Source organism: Tinamus guttatus, unplaced genomic scaffold (genome assembly GCF_059628265.1).
Source record: "Tinamus guttatus ecotype Peru unplaced genomic scaffold, ASM5962826v1 Tinamus_guttatus_pri_ptg000172l, whole genome shotgun sequence".
NCBI lineage: Eukaryota > Metazoa > Chordata > Aves > Tinamiformes > Tinamidae > Tinamus > Tinamus guttatus.
The window spans coordinates 4,839,895-4,863,985 of record NW_028288706.1 but is presented as its reverse complement, the minus strand read 5'-3'; the positions used below and the strand labels follow the sequence as shown (position 1 = coordinate 4,863,985).

The 24,091-nt window shown below is 48.9% G+C and overlaps 2 protein-coding genes across 3 annotated transcripts; one reads left to right on the top strand and one right to left on the bottom strand.

Annotated features, from left to right (window-relative positions):
- Positions 1-1,044: 1,044 nt before the first annotated feature.
- On the bottom strand, positions 1,045-20,064 carry LUC7L (LUC7 like). 2 transcript variants are annotated; one of them, XM_088523116.1, is made up of 11 exons: positions 19,958-20,064; positions 18,101-18,195; positions 12,812-12,910; positions 12,046-12,156; positions 11,292-11,435; positions 10,671-10,847; positions 10,041-10,129; positions 5,003-5,032; positions 3,966-4,130; positions 2,856-2,917; positions 1,474-1,520 (listed from the first exon to the last, which is right to left on the bottom strand). In XM_088523116.1, exons 1-10 carry the CDS (start codon positions 20,016-20,018, stop codon positions 2,890-2,892), a joined length of 999 nt encoding a protein of 332 aa, XP_088379242.1. In that variant the 5' UTR covers positions 20,019-20,064; the 3' UTR covers positions 1,474-1,520; positions 2,856-2,889. The 2 variants fall into 2 exon arrangements, with proteins under 2 accessions (XP_088379241.1, XP_088379242.1); XM_088523115.1 differs by lacking the exon at positions 2,856-2,917 and having other exon boundaries at positions 1,045-1,520.
- Positions 20,065-22,871: 2,807 nt separating this feature from the next.
- Positions 22,872-23,621, top strand: PERCC1 (proline and glutamate rich with coiled coil 1). Its single transcript, XM_088523258.1, has one exon. The coding sequence runs from the start codon at positions 22,872-22,874 to the stop codon at positions 23,619-23,621; it is 750 nt and encodes a 249-aa protein (XP_088379384.1).
- Positions 23,622-24,091: the final 470 nt, after the last annotated feature.

Sequence of the window (24,091 nt, the reverse complement as noted above, 5' to 3'; positions counted from 1 at the left end):
GTGCGGCCCGGCCCGGCTGCCCCCCCGCCCCGCTCCCGTCCCCCCCGGTACAAACGAGGCGGAGGCGCGGAGCGAGCCACAACACTGAGCTTTAATGCGAGAGGAGCGGGGCGCCCGCCGCCGTTACAAAACGGGGAGGAAAAGCAGGAATAGCCGTAAAAACAAAAGGGGCAGCGGGGGGCGGCGAGCGCTAAACATGCAGCTACACGAACACGGAGCGGGGCGCCGCGGGAGAAACGTGCCCCGAGCGGCAGCGACCGGGGAAACGCGGCCCCGGGGCCGCGCCGGGCTGCGGCCCGGCCCGCGCCAAGTGCTGGAGGTCACGGCTGGTCCCGGGGGCTGCGGGGGCGGCTGGTGCGGCAAGAACCGTCCCGGCCTATTGCCAAACACAGCCGGGCACCGAGAAGGCGGTTCCGGGCTGCAGGGGTGGCGCTGCACGGCTCTCCCCGCTGCAAGGGGCAGCCAAACCGCAGCAGGGAGCAGCGAGACCCGCGGTGTCACCGCACGCAGCCGCCCCCGCGGGAGCGAACGCGGCTCCGGCAGGAGCCACCTCTGTCCCGGAGCCCTTGCTGCCCGGCTGGCCCTGGCTTCCTGCGCCAGCCAGAAAACCCCAGCGAGGAGGTTATTTTCTGACCACGGAGCACACGGTAAATAGGCAGATGAGTTGCTGCCGTACTCTTCTGTGTAAGAAATCAACCTGCATTTTGCATTCAAGCACAGGCTTGCTAAACCAGGCACCTGCAGAGGTGCCAGGAACAGACTTGAGCATAGCTCAGACCTGCACCCCAGCTGATTTCATCATCCCTACACATAAAAAACAATGTCTTTTGAAATAGGGATATTGGACCAAATTTTGTCTGTCCTGACTGAGCTGGAATAGTGAAGCAATTCTCAAATGCTGTAGACATAAAATGAGGTTGCTAAGCACTTAAAATTGGAATTCTTTCAACATGTACAAACAGAAGAGAGAAAAAAAATCAAAGTTAGAAGCAGTGCTACCGCTGTTCTCAAACTCCAACTGTGCAAAGGGTCAGGGAGACGCTCTGGAAAGGGCATAAGTGTTACAAACATTACAGCAGGTTAGGTTTCCAACCACAGCATTAACTCTTTAACTGCCGCAATCATTAGGTCATGACAAACAGTGTGTGAACCACTGGCCTGTATTGAAAACGATCCATCAGATTTATTTATTCCTACTAAAACAAGATCCTGTTAAACAGTACGTAACTGTGTCTCTACAAACTCACAGCTATCTGCCAAACAATAAAAATTCAAAACTACAAAAGATGAGTTGTATTCAGTAAATATAAATGGGAAATTTAGGCTTTGTGTAGAACGTTTATCAGACTATTTACAGTGCAACACAGATCACTTGAGTTCAGATCTCGCCAGCTTCTCTCTCTTCTGATCTCTTGGAACGAGACTTGCCATTTGTGCTCTCGTGCCGTCTCTCAGAAGAGCTCTTCTCTTTCCTCTCTCTGTCTCTGGACTTTTCTCTTGAAGATCGATCTCTAGAGGATCTGAAGTATAAATTACACCATCACTATAAGCTTCACAACTAAAAGAAGGTGCTAAAATGCATAAAATGGCAAAATCTTTCTTAACAGGGCTGTGACATAATCCAAGTTTCTTAAGGAAGTGTTCCCAGGTGCTGTGGCATCAGGAGGAGTATTACCTGGGATAGAAATGGTGCCCCCTCCACAAGCTCTATGTAACGTATCTCCAAGTTTTGCAGCGCTGAGAGCACTGCACAACTTTGTTAGTCTCCCTCAGAGTGATCCTTTCCTACATGACTCCACAGACCCTTTCTGAGGTGTTCCCTAGGGCCCCTTATTAGTTTATTGGGCCTTACTAAAATGCCTGCAGTTTCTTCCTCATCTATCATTCCACTCCTGTTGGTGTCTTTTGGAGTGTTTTTAGGTTACACCTAAGCCAGTGGCTTTCTGCTCAAGAACTGCTTTCAATGACAGCTATGTTCTTTGGATTCCAATGCCTGCTCTGTCCTGGACTTTTATTATTTTGCATCTTGACAAGAATGTTTGGCAGCATCTGCTGTTCAGAGGCAGGATGATACCATTTTACATTCATAATCCAAAACAGAGGCAAATCATTTCACAAAGTACAGCTACAGATTCCCATCAGTGCTTCAATGAGTCAGTCCACACAGAATTAATTGGTGGGATCCTTATTAAGTCCAAAGCCAGCTTATTGTCTAGACACCTTCAAAAGACACTGACCCTTTATCATCACTTAATAGCTCTAACCCCTTCGAAACTGGGCAGAAGTCTTCAGAGACCCTGCACAGCCAGTGTATTTTATTCAAGAACTCAGCACACAAGAGTTTCTATTTTGCAGTTACAAAAAGAGACCTGGCAGGTATCTTAAAGTCTCCAGCTTTCATTCCTGTTGATTTTTCAGGTTTCAAACTAGTGCATAAATGATTAAGACCTTACAGCCCTCAGTATCACATCAGCCATTTCACGTTCTCTTCAGGCTAAATGACAATTTAAAGTAATGAAAATATTTCTGATTTGATTAACTCCTTCCCAATCCCACAATTCCTGTTATCCATAATTCTCCTACACTGAGGTCTACAGATCCCACAACAGTCACTCCATTTCTCTCTAGAAGCAAGACATCTCACTAGCAGGACTGTAATGTGAAGTCCATTAATTCTCTGAGTGAAAACAGAAGCTACACCGTTTCAGGGGATTTTTTTTTTCCTGTTCGTTCCTTTTTTTTTTTTTTTTTTGTAAACTGTTCTTTGTCTCTCCCCAATATGTCAGCTAGCCAATCCCCTACAATCTCAGTGGGCTGACTGGAATGTGTTCAAGGTTTTTGAAGTATTCCCTTACCTGCTCTTTAGTAATAGTTATTACAGGGTCTTCCTCACTTCCTAATTGTCCAAACTTCTTTTCTTTATTTTTCATGTTCAAGACAGATTTAAAAAACGACTTTAGTATCTCAGCCATTGGAGAATCAACAGTATTTATACAACCCCCCTCAATTAACATACTTTTGTGCACAGACCATTATTCCCCTCCCATTCATTGAGCATCTTTAAAATCTGTTCTTCCTCCTTACCTAGATGAGGCACAAGACAGCCCACCAACAACGGTAGGTTCGTTTTCAGCACTGTACTCAAGTGGTGTTTTCTAGGAAGGTGAGACAGTGCTAAAGCACTCCCTTAACTAAGGGAATTAATAAGAATACTCGACCTAACTTCAGCAAACACTCAGTGATACACTTGTTCCTGGGCTTTAGAGGGCCATAAGGAAGCACAATGATTCCTTTCCAGTTTGCTAATGCTCATACATGCACGTGTGCTTCCCCTTCCTTCAGAGGCAGTTTTGAGAAGAGACTTCAGGTCCTTCTTCGGACTAAAACAACTTCTCCAACAGGGCACCTCAAGTGACAGGAAAAGGGCATCCCACCTTGTCCTTCCAGCTTTTTGTTCCCTTCCTCTAAATAGATATTTCTAGAGAACTGTCTCTTAGACCAGCCTCCATCTTCCTGTAATAGAAGACTCCCTACAGTTCCCAAACACACTCCCCTTCCCCATGCTAGTACTCCCCAGTATTGGGAGACAGGAGCTGGGAGTAGAAGGCAACCATAGGAATGTAACATTAAAACCTCCTCCCAGCTATCTGGATTTTGTAGATCTGTGGAGGCTGAGTTAGCACAAGCACAGCCTCCGTGCTGCTGCTTATACAAGAAAACAAACCAGTGGCTTCCCAAAGTTCAGCACAGCAATTCAGAGAACAGCATCTCTTCCTCCTGAGCTGGGACCCCACTGTCCTGTTACTGCCCTACTGCTCTGCACTGCGAAAACTGCTTTGGCTCAGGAGTTGGCACAGGACGTGCAGCTCCTAGCTTCAGAAACTGCCCACTAGGTAATCAAAAGAGGCTCACAGTGATGTCAAGGACTCCCCTTTTCAGAAACACTGTGTGAAAAACAGGCATACTTGTGTTTTGAGCTCCTGTCTCTGGACCCCCGTCGGTGGCCTCTGCTATGGCTGCGGGAACGGCTCCGGTGGCGCCTGTGCCGGTCTCGGGACCTGGAACGAGACTTCCGCCTCTCCCGGGAAGCTGATCTCGAGCGCCGCCGCCTCCTCTCCCGGGATCGTGATCTGAGGAGGACACAGACTGTCTCAGACACAAGAACAAGCCAGTACATCACATCCGCACCGCACAGCGCGTCTCCGACAGTCCGGAGTTACACGCACCCAGCAAGGTCAGCACAGGAGGCACATCACCCCTGGGGTGAACACAACAAAACACCAGCAGGGAAGTTCAAGCTGTTGAGAAGCTTTCTAAAAAGCTCTCACCATTTATGTAAGGACAAGCCATCGTGTAGAGCACAACTACTGCCGTGTTTCAGTCAAAGTGAAGCTGTATAAGACAACAAGCTAAAATAAATGGCACACAAAATTGCTGTAACCTGTATGGCAGTATGCAAAAAAAAAGAGTCTCCCTGTTAAGTACTGCATTTTAGGAGCTCATTTGTTTCAGTATGTTCTAAAAAGAAAATGAAGGATTCCAGTGTACTTGGAAGACAGCAGAGAGAAATGTTTCAAAGTATGTTTTCACACAGAGAATACTGGTATTACCAATAAGCCCGTCGCAAAGATGCAGGGGGTTTCAATTTTAAATCTCTGTATTTTTATATTTGAGACATCATATATGCAATAGAGGTATCTCAAGCATTAAATCTATTGAAGGATGTGAGAGACGCTTATTGAAAAAGGCACCAGGGATGTTCTCTGGTTGACATTCTGGGACACACAGCACCCCCTGTCCCTGTCCTGGCCAACCTTGGCTTTCTTGCCCTACTGGGGACATTAGAAGGAGCACAGCACCAGCAAGTCTTGAGTGGTAGCTCCCATTTCTTTCAGAGTGACAGAAACTACTCAATGAACTGCACTGAGACCCATGAAAAGCCTCTGTAACTAGACAGAAACACAAACAAACATTTGGGATAATTGCAGGGAACTGCACTCACCTTCGACGATCTCTATTTCTTGATCCAGACCTAAAAAGGAGTGTTAAGTGAGAGAAGCTTTCATAAAGCTGGTGGGGTTTTTTTCTCAATAAAATAATCCATCCACCCTAGCAGCTTCTCATAGGAATGCCATAATACCCAAAGTAACTTGTCAGATTAAAAAAGAAGCTTGTCATAAAAACCTCAGAGCATTAACTCGATTTTTTTTTCTTTTTAATCAATCTTATAGAAAAAAGCTTTAGTCTCTACAGAGCATGCTGGAGGAACAATTTTTCAGTCCCATGCAGTTTCCCATCAGAAGAGATCCACAAACCAATGCAGTCTCCAGTAACACAACTCCACTTTCCAACCTCAAGTTTTACTGTGCACGCTCAGTATGCATTTTTTTTTTACCCTCTGCAGTTTAAGATAAACTCCAACACTTTAAAGGGACAGTGCCACACTACAGCCAGAAAGATAAGCTGGACAGGTGCAGGTTTTCTGATTCTGGTTCCTTCAAGGTAGTTATGTTTTAAAAAAAAAAAAAAGGTTTAAGAAAAATTGAGTATTTTCTCACTTTTTCATGTTTGTTGAATAGGCATTAAATGTAAGTTCTCACTATCTTTTTCACTTTGGGAAAGATGAGTTAGAAAAAAGAAAAAAGGAGGAACACAGAAATAAGGGAGAGTTGTTATTACAAAAGGTGCTCAAATCTTTCATCCCAGACTTAGAAAGCAGCTTTAAAAGTGGATCTCAACGCACTAAGGTCCCACCAAACTCTCTCTAGTTTCCACTGTGTTAGAGCTTCTGTAGGGCACTTTTACTTCACCTCCCAGAAGCATTAGCTTCTGTGAAGAGTCTGTAAATAAAGTCACAATTCTTCCAACATCTGAAGCACCATTAAGAGTCAACTTAAAATACCACTGCATCTGGAAGATGAACTTTTCTTTTTCTCTAGAGCATTGCAAAGCCAGCATACATTTAGCAGAAACACACCTATAAAATATTACACACAGTCTGAAAGGACTCTAATTTAATTGAAAAGTGGCCAGTCTCTGTTCAGCGAGTTACAGATGCCTGCTCTGATCTCCTCACTGCAGACTTACTCACAGGGGATGCTCCAGTTACAAAACGCAGTAACAGCTCTGTAACTGGAGATGCAGCTGAGTGATGCAAAGACAAAATGAAATAACAATAAAACAGAAAAGTGTCTATTTTAATCATACTCTTGTAAAGTCATACCTGGATAAGACAAGAGAATCAATGTGCTCTGACATCCTGCATGAGAAAATGGGGTTGTTCAGTCATTACAGAAAGAAAAACAAACATCCATAAAGGAGTTCAGCTTACAGGATTGTAAATAAGACAGAGCTGAACTCAGAGTAAAGGAAATGAACCATAACACTTGAAGTCAGGTGAATGAACCACAGGCGGAGGCAACATGTGGCCAGCCCCGGTGAAGGCAGAGCTGATAAGGCAGGAGAGCAAGGCAGTAGCCACGCACCTTTTCATGTAACAGAACCTGAGAGCGCAGCTGGGCCGCCCGTAGACACCTCACAGGCTGCTGAATCTGTGCTGGTGACTGCAGTCATTCCAAGTACTCAATGTTCTTTTATTCCTGATCACTTTATTCTGAACTACTGGGGCACACATCCACAGAAAACCATTTAACATTCCCTGAACAGGCTGGCTGGCCCTCCATGCCCCTGAGCTGTGCAGAAGGATGCACTGTAAAATCCTCCTCGTCACTCGGCAGAGTAGACGCTCAAATGCAGAAAGTAACCAAGAAACATCACTTTCCTTAGCGGCCCAAATCAGCATACAGCAGGACGTAGGACAAGACTGCTGCCCAGCAAGCTCAGAGGTTGCATATTTTTCTTGTGTCCCTGCATCATGGAGGCTTTCCACATAGGCGTACATTCACTTTCATAACCAATGCTGTCCTCCAGCTTACTACAAAGGAAACCCATTTGGCAGCTCCACCTTTGTCTTTTTTGCTGGTGTACTCAAGAGGTAAGCCCACAATTTTGGGCTTCCAGGCACATTACCACTCCAGTGTGGTGTGTGGCGCGCAGCTCAGTCTCAAAGGTCACTGGGTATTTGGCAGACCCCAGGAACACCAAATACTGCAGGACAGAGGACTCAGTTTACCACTGTGGGTAACAATCCAGTTCATAATCAATTCATACTTGGGAGTCGCATCTTCGTTGACAGATTAATGAAGTTACTCAAGCTAGAGAGATTCATAAGCAAATCTACAGGTTTCCTTTCTGCCACAGCGCTTGTAGAACCACCAAAGTCTTCTTAAAGTTGAGCAATACTCTTTCTCTTATAAGAATAACACAGTGAAGGTTCTGCATATGAAAATATCACCAAAAAAAAGTATGAAGGAAGCACAGATTTTCTGTGCTGGGCTTTTGCAGAACCATCAAGAACTCTCACTTCAGAATAATCCAATATAGTGCTTAAAACCTTTCATATTTAAAGCACTGGTTATTCAAAATTGGTCTTCAAACACATGGATCAAGAAATCCAGAGAACTCTTTCTGAAGGCAACTCCATTGGGTTTGGCAAGTTTCACACAGAAATCACCTCCAGGAACATGGAGACAGACAGACAGAGCCAAAGTTAGAAGCAGTTACACTGTGCCTAGCAGAAAGGGCCTGCCATGAAGCAGCTGCGTTGGAGGACTCCTCGTTTCATTTTTACCTTCCTCTCCATAGCAAGGCAGACTTACAATATGACAACATCCATCAATCCATTGCAATTAAGTCGTGCACTCATCAGCCAGTTCCAGATTCTGCGGGTCTCAAATACAACTGCATTATTGCCAATTTTGCACAGCGGCCAGAAAAATGAGACGTTCTACAGAAAATGCTGCAGCATGAACTGACACTCTATATGACATCAGATAATCCACACAAGAGAAAGAAGTTGTATCGAACACGCAGCTCAGAGAAAGAATAACACTTTGGGGCTTACACTTTCATCGATGCCAAGAACAGCCACAGAGTGCAGGAAACCAGGCGCCTTTGATTCTGCTACTCATTTACTGGCTTTCCAGAAGTCAGCACCATCTTAGAGCACACTCCAGTTGCCTATCTCATATGCAGATGCAAATGGTTAAACTTTCAGTAAGACTAAGGGTCAGAAAGAGCTCTCCACAGACTTTTTTTTTTTCTGGATGCAAAAGTTCAAGATTTTGAGTAAAAACACTTGGGTGGGACCAGGGAATCCTGTGACAGTGGGAGCAGCATTCCTACTCTGCCACTTCCTCTGCCTACCCTTAGCAAATAAGCACCTGCTTCACATCAGGCTGGTGTTTAAATGAGCTGTTTACATTCATATTCCTGTTCATTTAAGCAAAGATGACAAAGGTTTTTCCAGTTCAGCCAGCAAGAAGCAGAAGAGCTTGTCATCTGAATACCAGCACTGCAGCCACTCCCACTATTTAGAGATTATACAACTATGAACGAAACATGATACATATGGCCATAACCTCCAAAACCAGATAATCATTAGGACACCATAAGGATGTCTTGGGAAGAGTTTCCAAAAGTCATTCCAACAGGAGCTCGCTGTTAACATAGAGAAGTTTCTGCATAAGAATCACAGCCTGTATTTTCTGCTCACATAGACTAGCTCTTTTTTTTTTTCCCCAAGACCAGTGCCTTCTGAGCTAGCACTCATCTTAAACTTTCCCACTCAGCTGCATTAAAAGAAGACATAATGGGGACTAGTCCAATACAGACCTGACGACTGCTAGGAACTCACAGGGTCACAGAATGGTTGAAGTTGGAAGGGACATTTAGAGATCCAGTCCAGCCCCCTGGTCAAGCACGGTCACCTAAAATGGGTTGTTAAGGACCATGTCCACAAAGTTTTGGAGTATATCCACAGGTGGAGACTCCACAACCTCTCTGGGCCGCCTGTTCCAGTATACAGTCACCCTCACAAGAAAAAGGTGGGGTTTTTTTTTTGCTATGTTCTTGTGACCACCTCTCTGGGCCGCCTGTTCCAGTATACAGTCACCCTCACAAGAAAAAGGTGGGGGGTTTTTTTTGCTATGTTCTTGTGTTTCGTTTTTTTTCCCCCGTTCATCCTGTCACAGAGCTCCCCAAAGAGTCTGGCTCAGTCTTCTTTAAGAAATTCCCTTCAGACATACACATATTGATAGGATCCTTCAGCCTCCTCTTACCCAAGCTAAACTAACCATTTTTTCAGCTTTTTCTCATGAGAGACCTTGCCAAGAACTCTATGCAGCACTCCAGGCATGGCCTCACCAGGCCTGAGCAGAAAGGAAAGATCATCTCCCTCAACCTGCTGGCAACGCTCTGCCTAACGCAGCCCAGAGTGCCCTTTGCCTTCTTGGCCACAAAGGCTCATTGCTGCTCATGTCACTGCTGTCCACAGGATGCCCAGGTCCTTCTCTGCAGAACTGCCTTCCAGCAGGTCAGCCTCAGCCGGTACTGAGGTACAGGGTTACTCTTCTCCAGATGCAGGACTCTGCACTTCATGGGATTGATTCCTCTTGCCTGTGTCTTCAGATTGTCAAGATCCCTTGACAGATATCCAGCCAGTTATTCCAACATAGAATGCCATCAGGATGTTTAAGTATGATTTGCCCTTTGAGAATCCATACTAGCTACTCCCATCACCTTCTTGTCCGTCATGTGCCTGGAAATGGTATCTAGGATTACCTGCTCCAACCTTCAGAAGGATCAAGTTGAGGCTTACCAACCTGTAGTTCCCTGTCCTCATTCTGACCCTCTTTGAAGCCTGGAGTGACATGTTTTCTTCCAGTCCTGAGGAACCTCCATGACTCCTTTCAGATACACAGTGGAGGCTAATACCACATGCTGTCATTCTAAAGTACAAGTTTTGTGCATTTGTTCCACTTTTTTTATTACATACTAATGTGCTTGAACAACTTCCAGAACATGCACAAAAGCTGATCCAACCTCATACACTGGGGGAGCTGTTGCTTTCCCTTGGCACTCAGGTACAAGAAATCGGGCTATTTTGAAACTGACTTCGCAAACTATCAGCTTTCACTTACCGTCTGCCCATTCTCTCCTCTCGTTCTCTCTCTTCTCTCCGTCTCAAACGATCCTGGTTTCTTTTTTCTTGCTTTTCTGCCACTGTTTTCTAGGAAAAAGTTCATATCTTGTTTCAGCCATAGAATAACATGTCAGAGAGATCGGCAGAGACTGTTCAGGTACTCAGACAAAGAACTGTTTCACTCCATTTTATTTGCTGGTCAAAATCTCTGCCAAGGTTCTCATTTTGCTCAAAACTTCACTAAAATATGTTGGTGCAGGAACTATCACTCCCCGTTCTGCTTTTGAGTGTCTGCCCTCTATGAGACTAGCGTGTCAGTTTTGAGACAAGGGACTATCAAGGAAGGCCAATATCACAGTTTTGTTACAAAACGTTTCAGAAAATTTATCCTCAATGTTTTCTCTACCCAAGACCTACTTCACTGACAGCCTTATGAACTTCTTCACTTGAAGCATTTCTCAAAAGGCTTTTTTTTATAGTCAAAAAAAAAGTGACAAAATTTCAATCCAAACCCATGAGAAAAAGCATTTGTAATCACACGATCAGTTTGCGAAGAATTCTGTATGAACTTAAAAGTGCTGAATATCTTCATGACTACAAGGAGAATGTTTAAAAACAACAGGATTACCCTCAGCTGATCCAGTTTCTCACGAATCTGAATGAAGCCCAAGTGTAATTTTCCTCCAAAGTGGTCAGCAAGACGCCTGTCGTTGTCATGGAGACCCAGATATGCAGAACAGACCTCACACACGCGCAGCTTCTGCTGCTGGAAACTGGATGCAGGCATTGAGTTTCGGTATTCTTCCTTAAAGAGACAAAAACAGCCAGTTGTCAGGAACAGCCCCTTACACAGCCACAACCCTCCAGGAAACACCTACAAGGTTGTCCTGCTGCTTTCAGAGATGAAAAAAGCATCCTCAACATAAAGGAGGTGCCAAACAAAACACTTCAGGAGTGCAGCTGGCCTGACAGCCTAGCCTGCGAGTGACTAGCAAGCAGATATTTCAGAGGAAGAAACTCCTTCACAGTCAGTACTCGTCACACAGTCAGTACTCTTCAGCAGATAAAGCTTTCTAAAAGCTTTTCTTGGTCTATCACATTCCATGGCCAACTGCGTGCCAGCACATTGATGCAACTGAAAAAAAGGAGGTGCTGGTGAAATAAGAGCAGAAGGAATAGCCCAGCTGTTTGTCACCCACAAGTCTAGTTCAGCCAGCTATTACAACTCTTGGGAGGATCAAAGCCATACCTCCGCCTCTTTCTTTTTGGCTCGAACCTTCTCCACTTCCATCAGGATCTTCTGAGACTCATCCACATTTCCTTCGGCTCCCAGCTGTTCAGCTTTAGCTAGGAGTTTTCCAATGTCTTCATTCAGCTCATGTACTTTCTCTGCCTAAAGAGAACAGTTTGTTTCAAACAACACAAAAAACTCCCAAAAGCTTGCAGGACTGAAAAAGAGTTGCTTAAAATAAGCAGTTGTTGGAGGCTAACTAGGAATCTCCATCAATCAAAGGAGTCCAAGAAAAAGAGACTGATGGGCCAAGTAGAGGCAAGGCAGTTGGAGATACGTCAGGAAGGAAAGAAACTGGACATAGACAGGACATCATTAGTTCTACCACAGAGTGTGGCACATTCCTGGCTTGAAGAACAATTGGCCTAATGAGGGAAGCTGCTCTGTAAGCTTGAGATGAGAACTCTATGTGCACACACCAAGGAAAAGACAAGAATCATGGGATGGATTTACTAATTTAAATTACTACATTAACCCTGAACAGGATAAAAAAATACTACATACATCATAGCCTTGCTGAAACAACCTATTTTACACTTCGCATCTTACCACAGTATGTTTTTTATGATAAAGATAGCTAAACAGCATTACAGGACTACGGCTGGAATTCACAGTCTCCCTGGGACCTACCTTTCCAACATCAACAGCTTTAGATCTATTTAACAACGCTCTTGCTCAAGCTTTCAGGACAAATATGTAATGAGGCCAATACCTTTGCAGACACTTCAGCACTAATCTCTTCCTGTGTCTCAGCCAGGCGTTTCTTAGCCAGCTCTGTCCTCCTATCACACTCTGCAATGAAGGATTCCAGGTGATCCATAGCCTGTATTTTTAAACAAAGAATAGTGATTAAAGGTGCTCCCAGAGCCAGCATTCAGCTTTGATATCTTATTGTTGCAATTCCTGTACAATGCACAAACAATCTCAAGAAGGGATGTTTCTAACAAGAGTATACAACATTTTGTAGAAAAAGTAAAATTTGTTTGTTGTCTGCTCACAGCCTGCTGTAGGATGATCACATAAAGACTACTTAGCACTGGAACTCCATATCATGAACTGCAGATGCAAAGACAGAAGCACTACAATAACATAAAAAGGGAAGACAGAATTGTTCTTTCACTTTATTTGCTCCATCCTAGAAAGGTGAACCTGGTAAAAGTGAAACAACTGAGCAGGAGACTTAACACTATCTCTTTCTGGGACAGGCCACCAGATCACAGGGACCTGTTACAGAACAAAGGTTTGGGGTGCAAGGAATGCTGGAGGATCCTCAGAGCTACCTGGACTAATTGGGTTGGCAAGGGCCATAATTACTTTTACAGTTTAACAGTCAGCATGAGTTGACATGTGGGAAGGAGCCACATGTTCTTGTCAGATAATGCATCAACTGATGGGCTGAAATGCCCATTGAGTTCTACTGCTCAGCCAAATAACCTCAAGAGGCAGTTTCCACAAGAGTAAAATTTCTCTAAACTTACATCCAGCTCAAAAAACAGGTCTCTCTCTTTACTTGCAATCTCATAATCTGCTCGCAATGCCAAGTCATGAATCTTTGTACATTCTCCCAGGTCCATACGCTGTTGAAAAGAAAAAGAAAGCAATGTTAGCAGTCTCTCAGTATAGCAACAAGCACGGATATTAACTCTTGCCAGTTCTATCACTACAAAACAGCGGTTCTTTAGGAAGAGCTTCCTTTAAACCAGTAGCCAGAGGCATCACATGTTCACTAGAAGCACTTCTACATGTTCATACACTTCTACATCTTCATACACTTCTACTACTACATGTTTCTGAAGCAACATTAAAACACTTCAACTATTTTAAGCCCAGTCCCACTTCTACTCTAGCTCACAACATGGCCTCATGACGAGCTGGGAAGACTCAGCAGCAGGCATCAATATCCTTCAGTGGGCACCAACACCAAATGCACCAAATAATGACGCTACAGTACCAGCAAAACATACAGCTTTGTACCTGCAATTTAATGCTCACAAAGAAAAGTACATCTGTGCCAAAAGCAGCCTGGGTAGAATAGAGAAAGATACCAGACAAACCACAAAATACAGAGAGAATGATTCCTATCAAGAGGAAAACAGTCTTAAAGGAAGCACTATAGCCACAAGAAAAGCACAACTTCATGCACAGCAGCAGACTCTCACAGTCAGACTCCACCGATAGCCCCTTCCCATATTCAGCTGCAGCTGCTCTGCCCAGCAGAGCAAACGGATATACATAGACCTGTGAGTTTCTCTCTAAATACAAGAGACTTAACAAGAGCAGCTCCTCTGCCATATAGCCCTGACCTGCATTCTGCCCTTCCCTCCCATTGCAATGAACAGTACTTAAATTTGTTGATCCCCCCACATAGTAGTTGACAGCCAGAAGAAATGAATGTAATTATGCTCTTAAAATATGGAAATTGTGTTTTTGCATTATCAATATTTAACAGAGAGCGCCTCTCATTTCTCTGATAGAAAATCCTAACATTTTGAAATCCAAAAATAACCCAAGGTCTAACCATGAGCCACAGCAAGCTGGAAGAATGACAATGCACATGACACCACATGAAGTCACATCCCAGCCAGTCATCCGCTTCTCTCCTAGCCACCTCCTCAAAGAGCCCAAAACTGAACACAGCATCACAGATAACAAGGCACTAAAGAGGGGATTACAGTGAAAGCTGAACAGAGCTAAATCAGGATCAGGACCCCTGCAAAACACCCCAAGCTAGAGCTGGGGGTGCAAGGCATCCCCACATAAAGCAGTACACTCAGGCAACAGCAATGGAAGTGGAGAGCAGGAAATGAAGCCACTAAAACAAGTTCTACCAAGTAACGCTTGTATTTTAAGTAGTTACCTGTGTTAAGTTTTCTTTTTCAAAAAACAAAATAATTCAGGACTTGTCACTATTCTTCCTCATTTTGCTCAGATTTGCCAAAAGCTGGAGGCCACAGGCAGCAGGCTATAGAAACAGATGCCGCATTCAGGGGTAGTCCTGTTTGAGCCTCTAATAGTGGAAATTTAACACCTACAAAAACAGCGTTACGGTGTTTTCAGACGTTAATGTTCATCTTCGGGTAAGGCTTTTCAAGGGATCCTAGAAAGCTACTGTCATTTTACCACAAAACCAACTTTCCACAACATTAGAGCACAATGTGACTTAATTCTTTTACGTTTATGGTCATTCTAGTGAGATTCTTTTCCAGTACAGGGAGAAATGATGACATTTTGTGAAACTGTCAGAGATTGGAAACACTCTTCTCTGAAACATTCTTACAAGCTGAAGCACTAGCCCCGCTTCAAAGGGGCTCCATCCCAACACTTTAGAAGAATGCAGTACGCTCTGTATTCCTCTCCCCACTTCATTAAAAGGCAGCAGATCTTCCAATCTCTTCCTCCAGGGTGATCATCCAGACCTTGCCAGCATACAAACCTCAAGTGTTCCTCCAAGTTCTTTGGGATGATCTAGGCACGTACAGATCTTCACAGGTATTGCTGACTTCAGGTAAGAGCACTAGCCCTTCTGTTTCAAAGGGCCCTCTTGCCTCAGGAAGATTTGCCATGGGAAACTGATGCTTTCTACCCAAGAGCTGATCATGACCTACCCCAGTTAGTGCCCATGGCTGGTTTATGATACCAATATTTCACACAGGTTACCAGAAGAGCCCGAACAAAGACTTAAGTTTCACCCCTGACACCCACACACCAAGGTTTTAAGCACTTAGACATTCACTACTGATTAGCCTGGCTTACCACTGCTGAGCAGTCCAAGTCTTCAGAGCTTTTCTGCTAAATTGCTAACTCGCCAGATGTTTTTCCACGAGAGAAACTTCTCAAGAGTAAACAGTGTTGCAGAATTTTGCCCAAATGAAAATGGAAAGTATGGGTTCCCATTAAACAATTCTTCCAATTTTCAGCTCACCAACACCTTCCAGTAGCAGATAGAATAATTCCTTGAATGCAATTTCCCAGTGATATTCTACCTACACAGCTTTTAGACTCATCTGCTCATTAGTGGAGCTAACAATTTTGAATAGACAGAATCTAGATAGAATCTAGATTCAATAGATTTGAATCTAGCCAAAAAGTCCCCAGGTAACAGCACACAGATGTACTGAACACTACCTCACATTCTTCCAGAATTTTCCACGTTTCCCATGCAGACAACAGGAGAAACACTGTAGTTTTTTTAGCAACAAGTTTAGACAGACAAAAGGAAATTTAAACTGAGAATCGCCACTTGGGAATATTAATGTTGCAACCTCACCACCAAGGTTTGGGAACAAACAATCACAACAAACAGCCAGAGTCAGCACAACTGAGCAGGTGTCAAGGAAATTGTTCGTCCCACTGTGAAACAGTTTTCCACTATAGTCTAAATAAATTAAAAACTCTACTTCTTTAACAGTGCCTGAAAACATGCAGAGCAGACACCTTATTGCTCCTCTAATTCAGAGTTCTGACACAATGTTTTGAAATATTTCTGAGGCCAAAAAGAAACAACAACAACTCACAAGATTAAGCCAAATTACAATTCTAGCTCTTGTGACCGGACATGTCTCCTACAGCTCTCAGGAGTAGCCCAGACCTTCATTTAAAATCTGGACTCCTCCTCATACTCCTCATCCGAAGGTCAGTGAATAGGATTTCATTACGCTTCACAGAACGCAGCTACTCTCAGGATCCAGCTTCCTGCTCTTCCTCATTCAGCTTCCCACTACTCAGCAGCCTCTGCATACATGAGGGATGCAGCAGGGACTGGACCTGCAGGGGAAGGATGAATCATGACAATTACCAGAAGGCTTGGAGTATCTCTTGGAAGTTTCCATAGATCCGAGGTCGTGATTCCTCCAATACACATGCAGAGGTGGGTGCTATGCCATCCAGTTGAGGCTGCTTCACTCATCTCTCAATCTCTCTCAGAGACTAAGTTGCTAGTAAAACTGTTTGAGTTCATAGAGAAAGTCTGCATATTCCAATTAAACTTCATTCTGCACTGGTGCAACTGACAGATGAAATGCTGATTCTGTTCCAGAAATTACGTTTTTCAACACAGATCTGTAGCACCAACACAATTTCTTGTCCCCAGGAACAGCCCGATAGCAGTGCAAAGAGTTTCACAGACACTTCAAGGGCACATGATCACTTAATAGATCCAAACACTCCCTTACACAGAAGGAGCCTTTCCCCCTGTTCCTGCAGGAGAATTCTGAGAGCAAAGACCACACTGAGAATGAAGACACGACTCACTGAAGACGAGCGACAACAGAAGCAAGACAAACAGCTTTCTCAGCGGGCCTCTACCTGACCCAGAAGACTCCAAACTCATCTGAAGACCCTATATTTTCTCTGTGCTTTGATACCAGAGCCAACGGTCCCACTTACCATTCAGTATAATTCCTTCAGCTTCACCTTCTTTCTGGAAATGTACCAGAACTAGAAGGTGGCAGCCTGTACTTTCAAATGAAATTTGGGCCCTGACCTACATGATAACCTGAATGGAGGATGGCAGGGAGGACTTCAGCAGCTTTACCCTTCTGAAATGTAAGTGAGGCAACATGGAAGCTAATGTAGGAATTGCTGGAAATACATCCAAGATCCAAATTTCTGCCCTACGCCTATTATAACAGTTTAAAAATATACATATCGGTATTCAACTCTACCAATCTTACTCTGGAATAATAACCCTTCAGAAGCAGAAGTTTGACTGCCCAGAGCCAAGGCAGGTTTTGCTAAAGCTTCTTCTACTCGTGCTGCCACACAGTCTTGCTGTAGCAGTGACACAATCCAAAGAAAAATTCCAGCCCTTTCCTTTGCAGGTAGCCCATTTTATCAAAACCAGCTCTTGAAGCAACAAAAGGAAGGGTTATCAATAGCTATGGCATCTTTTATACAATTTGGTTAAACAGATGGATGATGTAAAATACCACAATATTTAGTGTCAAACAGGCTAAGGTGAGGGTAACATGAAGCTAAAGACCAATTTCAAGCACCCACATTTATCTCTATCCTGCAATTATGCAACACTGCAACAATAAAAAAACGAAGTGCTGCCTTTTATTTTGAAAGTCAGACTGGACTTCTCATCTGGGGCACCTAAATACAACACTTAATCCACAAGATCATTTTTAAAGCCCTTGTCACCTTTTGCTTGCATTTAGGCATTAAAGCCAGATTTCTGAAAATGAGCTCCCAGGTTCCCCAGAGGGCAGTAGCTGAGGAAGCAGGGAGATGTAACTGTGTTTAATCAGTCAGAGTGACACACTGCTCAGCCCAGCTAATTCTAAAGACAGGCGGCATGCGCTGTAACCTGCCATCAGCGCCCGGATGCTTCCTGCAGCTGGCCGCTTACGATGAAAAAGCTGCTGCTGAGGCATTCCATGAAGAGAACATCACATGCTCTGAAAGGAGACTGCAAAGCTGTGGGGGTTAAGGATAATTTCAGCCAGCGAGGAAAACCTTGCTAACTTGAAGATCTAATGGTGCTCAGAGCAGGGAGCTGAAATAGGCAATGATCTGTGATCTCCATGAGACAAGTTGCAGGCTCAAACCAAGTCAAATCAATACAGTATTTCAAGATAACTCTGGGAAGTGCCAGCTACACTGGTTTTATACACAGGTCATAGAAGCTGAAATTAAAATGATGCCTGTTCCTAGAGAACTTAAGGGGCATCACTTAGAAGCTATCTATGATGCATGGCTTAGTGCTGAACTCTTTTACCAGCTTCTGTCATGCAGTAGCTCCTTATTACAAAGCATATACTTACTGTTCCTGCCAGGATATCATGTGGACAGCAATCCAGAAGGTGGCTCTTGCAAACCCGATCATCTGTGAACTTCACCCTTTGCCTGGTTTCATCTCCTGAAATTCAGTTGTGGTTTAAAATAAGGACACATTAGAATACTGGTAAAAGTACCAAGATGTTGGTATGATCATTCCGCCTCAATATGCAGATTAAAATACTTGGTGTTCCTGCTCCCCAAGATAACTCAAAAAACCTTAGAGGGCAACAGGATATTCTGGAACATTTATAATTGGCAACAAATACTATTTTAGCATTTATTCATCCAGTACACCATGTTAAACACAGTGTTGGCGAGCCAAATAGCATCCACAGCCTGTCATCCATATAAAGAGACAGCACAGCCAGAAGAGAGAAAAGGAGACAGTCTGGCTCACAGCCCAAACTTTTATTTTCTTCCCTTTTTTTTAAAGTGACGGGGCAGGAGATATTGAAACCCATGGTAGCAGAGGGCCATGATCACAAAACAGGGCTGTGCTTGACACTTTACAGGCAACTGCTATTTGCTAATCTGATAATTAAGACATCAGTCCATTTGGTTTGAAAACCAAATATGCAGTGTGCTTTCCAAGGCCGTGCAAAGATGGGTCTTGGCCTGGAATACGAAAGGTACTTCCCACCCGATACCCACCCTCGGAAGACAATTTACAGTCAGGAGCCACTTAAACAAGACAATATCAGAAAAGCAAAATAAAAAATAATAAAAAAGAAACAAAGTTAGTCAATACACACTGCGAGCTCCAACATATACTATACCCATCTGCATTCTTCAAGACCTCAGCTGCAGAATTTTATGCCCACTGTTGAAAAGTTTTAAAGGAAAAGTTTTCTTGCCCACACCTGCAGTAAGGAAGTCAGGGGAACGATACATAAAAGTAAAGGCAAAGTGGTAATGGTATGTGACAATTTTAAAGCTAGTCTGTGTATATGACACAGGTATGTGTAATACTAACGTATGAATATAGTTTAGGATTTGCAAGCATCCAGGAATAATGTTGTGTCTACTGAAAATGTTTTTTCTTTTTTTTTTTTTTTTCTCTCTCTAAGCTACACTTTTAAAGTTACTTGTGAAAAAAAAAAGCAAACACTTTTTTTTTGTTTTTGTTATAACAGCTTTAAAAATTGGTTGTGACTCACGGCTCGATGAACATGAGGCTTTTCTGCAACTCCCTTGCAGATTGATGTAGGCAGGCAAAGATACACTGAACCTTTATAAATAAAATAGAGGGGCCACAATTGTTCAGTTTGTATGAAATAAAAATATGGGAAGCAATTCAAAAGCAACTCAATACACAAAGAAAGAAAAGCACTTATTCACTTACGAAACAAAGTGCAAAGTACCTGAGCAGCCCTGCTATAAGGTGCCGACAGGGATTTAAGTATTCGGCAAGCCGCAGGAAGGAGATACAAACCGTGGCAGGAAAATACTCGGTACAGGCCGTAACCTCTCTGCGCTTGGACAAGGAGGAGCGCGGCGGGCTCCCCGAGGGCACCTACCTCCGTGCTCGGTGCACGGCGCTTAGACACGGCGCTTCCCCCTGCGCGAAACCTCCGTGCGGCCGGCGGGGCCCGGGCCCGGCCCGCCAGGCTCTCTCTAGGGGCGGCCGCGCGGGCTGCCCCGCCGGGCGGGCCTAGCGCTACCCTACCCGCCTGCCGGGCCGCTCCGCCGGGCGCCGCGCCGAGGCCCGCGCAGGAGGGCGGGCGGAGGCCGATCGCGCCGCAGGTCCGGACCGGAGGCGGCGCCCGGGCCGCAGTGGGCCCCGCGCGGCGCTGGCCGCCAGGCCGCGGCGTTTCCTGCAGGCCCCGCCCGCCCCTACTCACCGTCCCGGGCCGTGCCCATGAGCTGGTCCAGCAGGGCCCGCATCTGGGCCTGGGCCGACATGGCGGGCGCGGGGTCGGGCCGCGGGGCGCGGCGAGCGGGCGGCGGCGGCGGCGGGAGCGACGGGCGCGGCGACGGCGGCGGCGCGCGGCGGGCGCTGGGCGGAAGTGGCCCCTCCCGCCGCCGCGCGGCATGCCGGGACGCGTAGTCCGCCGGGGGGGGGCGCCGGGCACGCGCCGTCCGCTCGTGCGCGCGCAGCGGCCGCCGGGCGCGTTGGGGCCGGTTGGGGCCGGTTGGGGCCGGTTGGGGGCAGTTTGGGGCCGGTTGGGGCAGTTTGGGGCGGCTGTGGTGGCGCCCCGTCCCCGTGGCCCTGCTCACGCCATGCTGCGGCGCTGCTGGAATAGGCTCATGCTCCCCTGTCCTTGTCCCCTTTCCCCGCTCCAGGGTCCCGCTGCTTTGGCCGCCTCCCACTGCCCCAGGCCGGGAGTGGAGGCCTCAGACCGTGGTTGAGCGCCAGGCCCAAGGCGCCGCCAGGCGGGTTGAGGGGCAGGACCCGCAGGCCGGAGGCCCCGCGGCTGCGGTATGTGCAGGAACACAAGCACCGGCCTCCCCACAGCCTGGGCACCCCCCTACCGAGGCCTGCGCCTGCAGGGCTGTCCCCGGGACACCCCCTGCCAGGCAGTGCCAGCAGGAGGGAGCAGCCGCACGGCAGGACGTGTCCCCCACTCCGGTGCGGGGCCGGCTGCACCCCGGGGTCACCGCTCCAGGGCGCGACAGCTGCCAGCGCGGGGCAGCGCCGCGCCGTGACGTCAGGCCACGAGCGCAGGGTGCCCTGCTGTTATCAGCTCCCGCTGGCCCTGTTTGCCCAGCGGGCGCCCGCGCTGCAGCGCTGCTCGTGCCGCCCCAGGGTTGCCAGTGTGGGTGTTTGGAGAAGGGACCAGGCACCGCCGCCACTGCTGTGCCGGGGCCGTGCGGGGCTGCACCGCGCCGGTCTGTGGCGCTTCGGCCCCCGGGAGGCCCAGCCCCGGGCGGACAGGACAATCCAGCCTGGTGGTTGGAGTAACTCAGCCAAGAGTGTCCGGGACAGTTTGGTCCCAGCGGTCAGGGTGGCTGAGCCAGGTGGTGGGGACGGTTTGGCCCCAGTGGCGAGGACAGTTTGGCGACAGCTGGGTGGGACGGCAGCAGGAGCTGCAGCCGGAGCCAGAGCAGGGCAGGACGGCTCCAGAGCAAGGCAGGACCGTCCGCAAGCCCAACACGCTCTGAGTTGCCACCCTCCTGGGATGTCCCACATGGACAACGGCCCTTGGGATGGAACCCCAGGCATCCTCTGTCCCTGCACTGTCCCACGGCTGCTCTGCTCTCCCGAACAACCAGCACTAGCGCAGAAACAGGGGTGCAGCCACTGCTTTGGGGTCCAGGCAGCCCTTGCTGCTGCTGCTCCACGTGCTGGATCCTCGTGGCCTCGCACTGCCCCTGCGACGCAGCCACGGCCACCCAGGGGCACAGGGTGTCCCGACCCCCGTCCGCAGGAGCGATGCCACCATGTCCAGCAGGGGGGTGGCTCAGGGGGACGGGGCCGCAGGACCCCGGGCGGGTTTGGGCGCTGCTGTGCGGCCGGCCCCGCTGCCGCCGCGGCGCCTGTTTGCACAGGCGCAGCCCGATAAGCAGTATGTTCTTCAGAAGATCCTACTCCAGGAGTCAAAATAGCATGAAATTTAATTTTACGCCTATTTGACAAAGCTTGATTTCGCCTCCAATCAGCAGGGAGATAAGAGCCCTCGGTACAAGTGTGCCGGCAGTTTGGCAGCTGGGGCTGCCGATTTAATAGGTGAATCTACAGGAACAACACTTGAAAATCCCCTGGCTAGTGAACCATTAAGGTGAGCCCTGCCTTCCGTCCCCGCGCTCCCTCTCCGCGCCGCTCTCCCGTTGCTGGGTGCTAAAGCAAACCCCGGCTCTGTTTACCGAGTCTACTATTACAATACAGCTACCAAATATTTGCCAGCCGTCAGCTCGCCGCTCCGCTATAAATACTTCAGGCCCAGGTGGAGGGCCCGCGAGGGGAGAGCGGCGCGGGAGGCTCCGCGCGGCCCGGCGGCAGCGCTGAGGTGAGGGCCGAGCCCCGGCGGGGACGGGGCCGTGGGGCGATGCCCGGCTGGGTGGCGGGCTCAGACGGGGCAACGCTGCGGGGGTGGCCCCGGCCGGGCTGCCCCAGGGCGAGCGGCTGCCCCTCACTGCGCCGCGCAGTGCCTCGAAGCCCTCGCGGGGCTGACGGGGGGCTCAGTGCCCAGACGGTGGGTCCCTAAATAGAGAGGGGTCTCATCATAGAGAGGGGCTGGCGCCTGCGAGAGTGGGGCAGGGAGGGGGCAGGATTCGCCCTGTTACAGGGACCCCCTCGGGGCCGTTGCCTGGGCAGGGTGAGAGGCTCCGGACCCTGGGCTGGAATGGCTGGGAGGTCCTGGTCACCCCTCCATAAGGTCCAGAGCGGATGGGAGCGTCCTGCTGCCCCACGGCTGTGGGTGACATCCCCGCTGCGCCACAGCCTGTGCCTCGCCGGGGATGTCCCGGCAGCCCTGTGAGCCCCGGCTCAGGGGAAGGTCCCGTGCGCCCATGGCACAGAGCCTCACATGATGTCCCTGCTGCCCTCAAGCCATGTGGCATCGCAGGGGTGCTGGGTGTCCCGTCTCCAGGCTCATCCCGGGGTGGGCACCGCGGGGCGTCTCCTTGGACATCCTTTTTCTCGGGGCGCTGCCAGGCTGGGCCGGTGCGAGGTTACAGAGAACTGCCCCTGCCAGGGGACTGGCACTCGCCCAGACCTGTCCTGGCACCGGTGTGGCCACCCAGCACGTGCCATGGCCACCGTGGGTGCTGGCAGCCCTCACCGCGCTGTCCCACAGGGCAAGTCGGGACCCCGCCATGGCCACCGGCGTCATCCGGCCCCTGGCCGAGCTGCGGCTGCCCTCGCCCTTCCCGCACGCCCTGCTGCTGCCCACGCGCCCTGAGCCCGACTTCCCCGAGCTCTCCGAGGAGGATGACGATGAGGAAGAGGAGGAAGAGGAAGAAGAGGAGGTGGTGGAGGGCGCAGACTGCAGCGGGCAGGAGCTGGCGAGCGCCAGCGCAGCGGAGACCACACTGCGACTCCTCAGGTTTTCGGAGCTCATCAGCGGGGACATCCGCCGGTATTTCGGGCACGGGGGCCAGGACGAGGACGCCGAGGGCTGGGGTGCCCCCGAGGACTGCCGCTCGCCCCGGCGCTCCGGCCGCGAGCTCTACTACGCTGAGCTGCTGCACGCGGCACAGTGCGGGGAGCCCCCCGACGAGGCGGCGCGGGCGCCCGCGGGGCTGCGGGGCCGGGCGCCGGGGGGCGTCCCGGGGCGCGCGCCGCACCTGGGGCCGCTGGCCGAGCTCTTTGAGTACGGCCTGCACCAGTGCCGGCAGGACGGCAAGAAGCAGCGGCTCGAGAGGAAGTACGGCCACATCACGCCCATGCACAAGAGGAAGCTGCCGCAGTCCTTCTGGAGGGAGCCGGGCCCCGGCCCCGCGCTGCAGCCCAGCACCCCCGACTTCAGCGACCTGCTGGCCAACTGGACGGCGGAGCCGGCGCCGGAGCTGCCGCCCGAGCCGGGCCGCCCGGCGCTGGAGGCCGAGCACCTGGGCGTGCTGTGACGGCCGCCGGCCCCAGCCTTTGTGCTCGGCCCGCGAAAGCCTCGCGGCCTCCCGGCCATGCCACGCGCCACCCGGTTAATGATAAACCCTTCCCTCTCCACGCGGGTCCTGGTGCCAGCCACGAGGGTGCCTGGAGTCGGCGCTGGGCTGAGTGAATAAATGACTCCCAGCCAGGCAGGAGTGTACGCAGCCTCCTTCACCCCCACGGTGCCCCCGGCATCGCCCGGCGCTGCGAGGTGGGGGCTCAGCGCCCCGCTGTGCTGCGACCCATAGGGCAGCTAGGTGCCCCCGCCACCACTGCGGAGCTAGAGGGGGACCCTTGAGCCCCCAGGTGCCCCACGCTCGCCACAAAGCGGCCACCAGCTTTATCAGGCAGCAGGAAGCGGAGGGGAGCAAGGCGATTAAAGGAGCCAATAACCCGTGTTTACTCTGCGGGCCGAAGCCGGTGAATCCGACTGCCTTATCACGGC

Coding starts and splice junctions, on each gene's coding strand:
- LUC7L (XM_088523115.1), bottom strand. CDS start 20,018: ATGTCGGCCCAGGCCCAGATGCGGGCCCTGCTGGACCAGCTCATGGGC. Junction 10,848..11,291: donor CCAAAAAGAAAGAGGCGGAG/GTATGGCTTTGA, acceptor TGTCTCTTTAAG/GAAGAATACCGAAACTCAAT. Junction 10,130..10,670: donor AGAAACTGGATCAGCTGAGG/GTAATCCTGTTG, acceptor ACTTTTTCCTAG/AAAACAGTGGCAGAAAAGCA.
- PERCC1 (XM_088523258.1), top strand. CDS start 22,872: ATGGCCACCGGCGTCATCCGGCCCCTGGCCGAGCTGCGGCTGCCCTCG.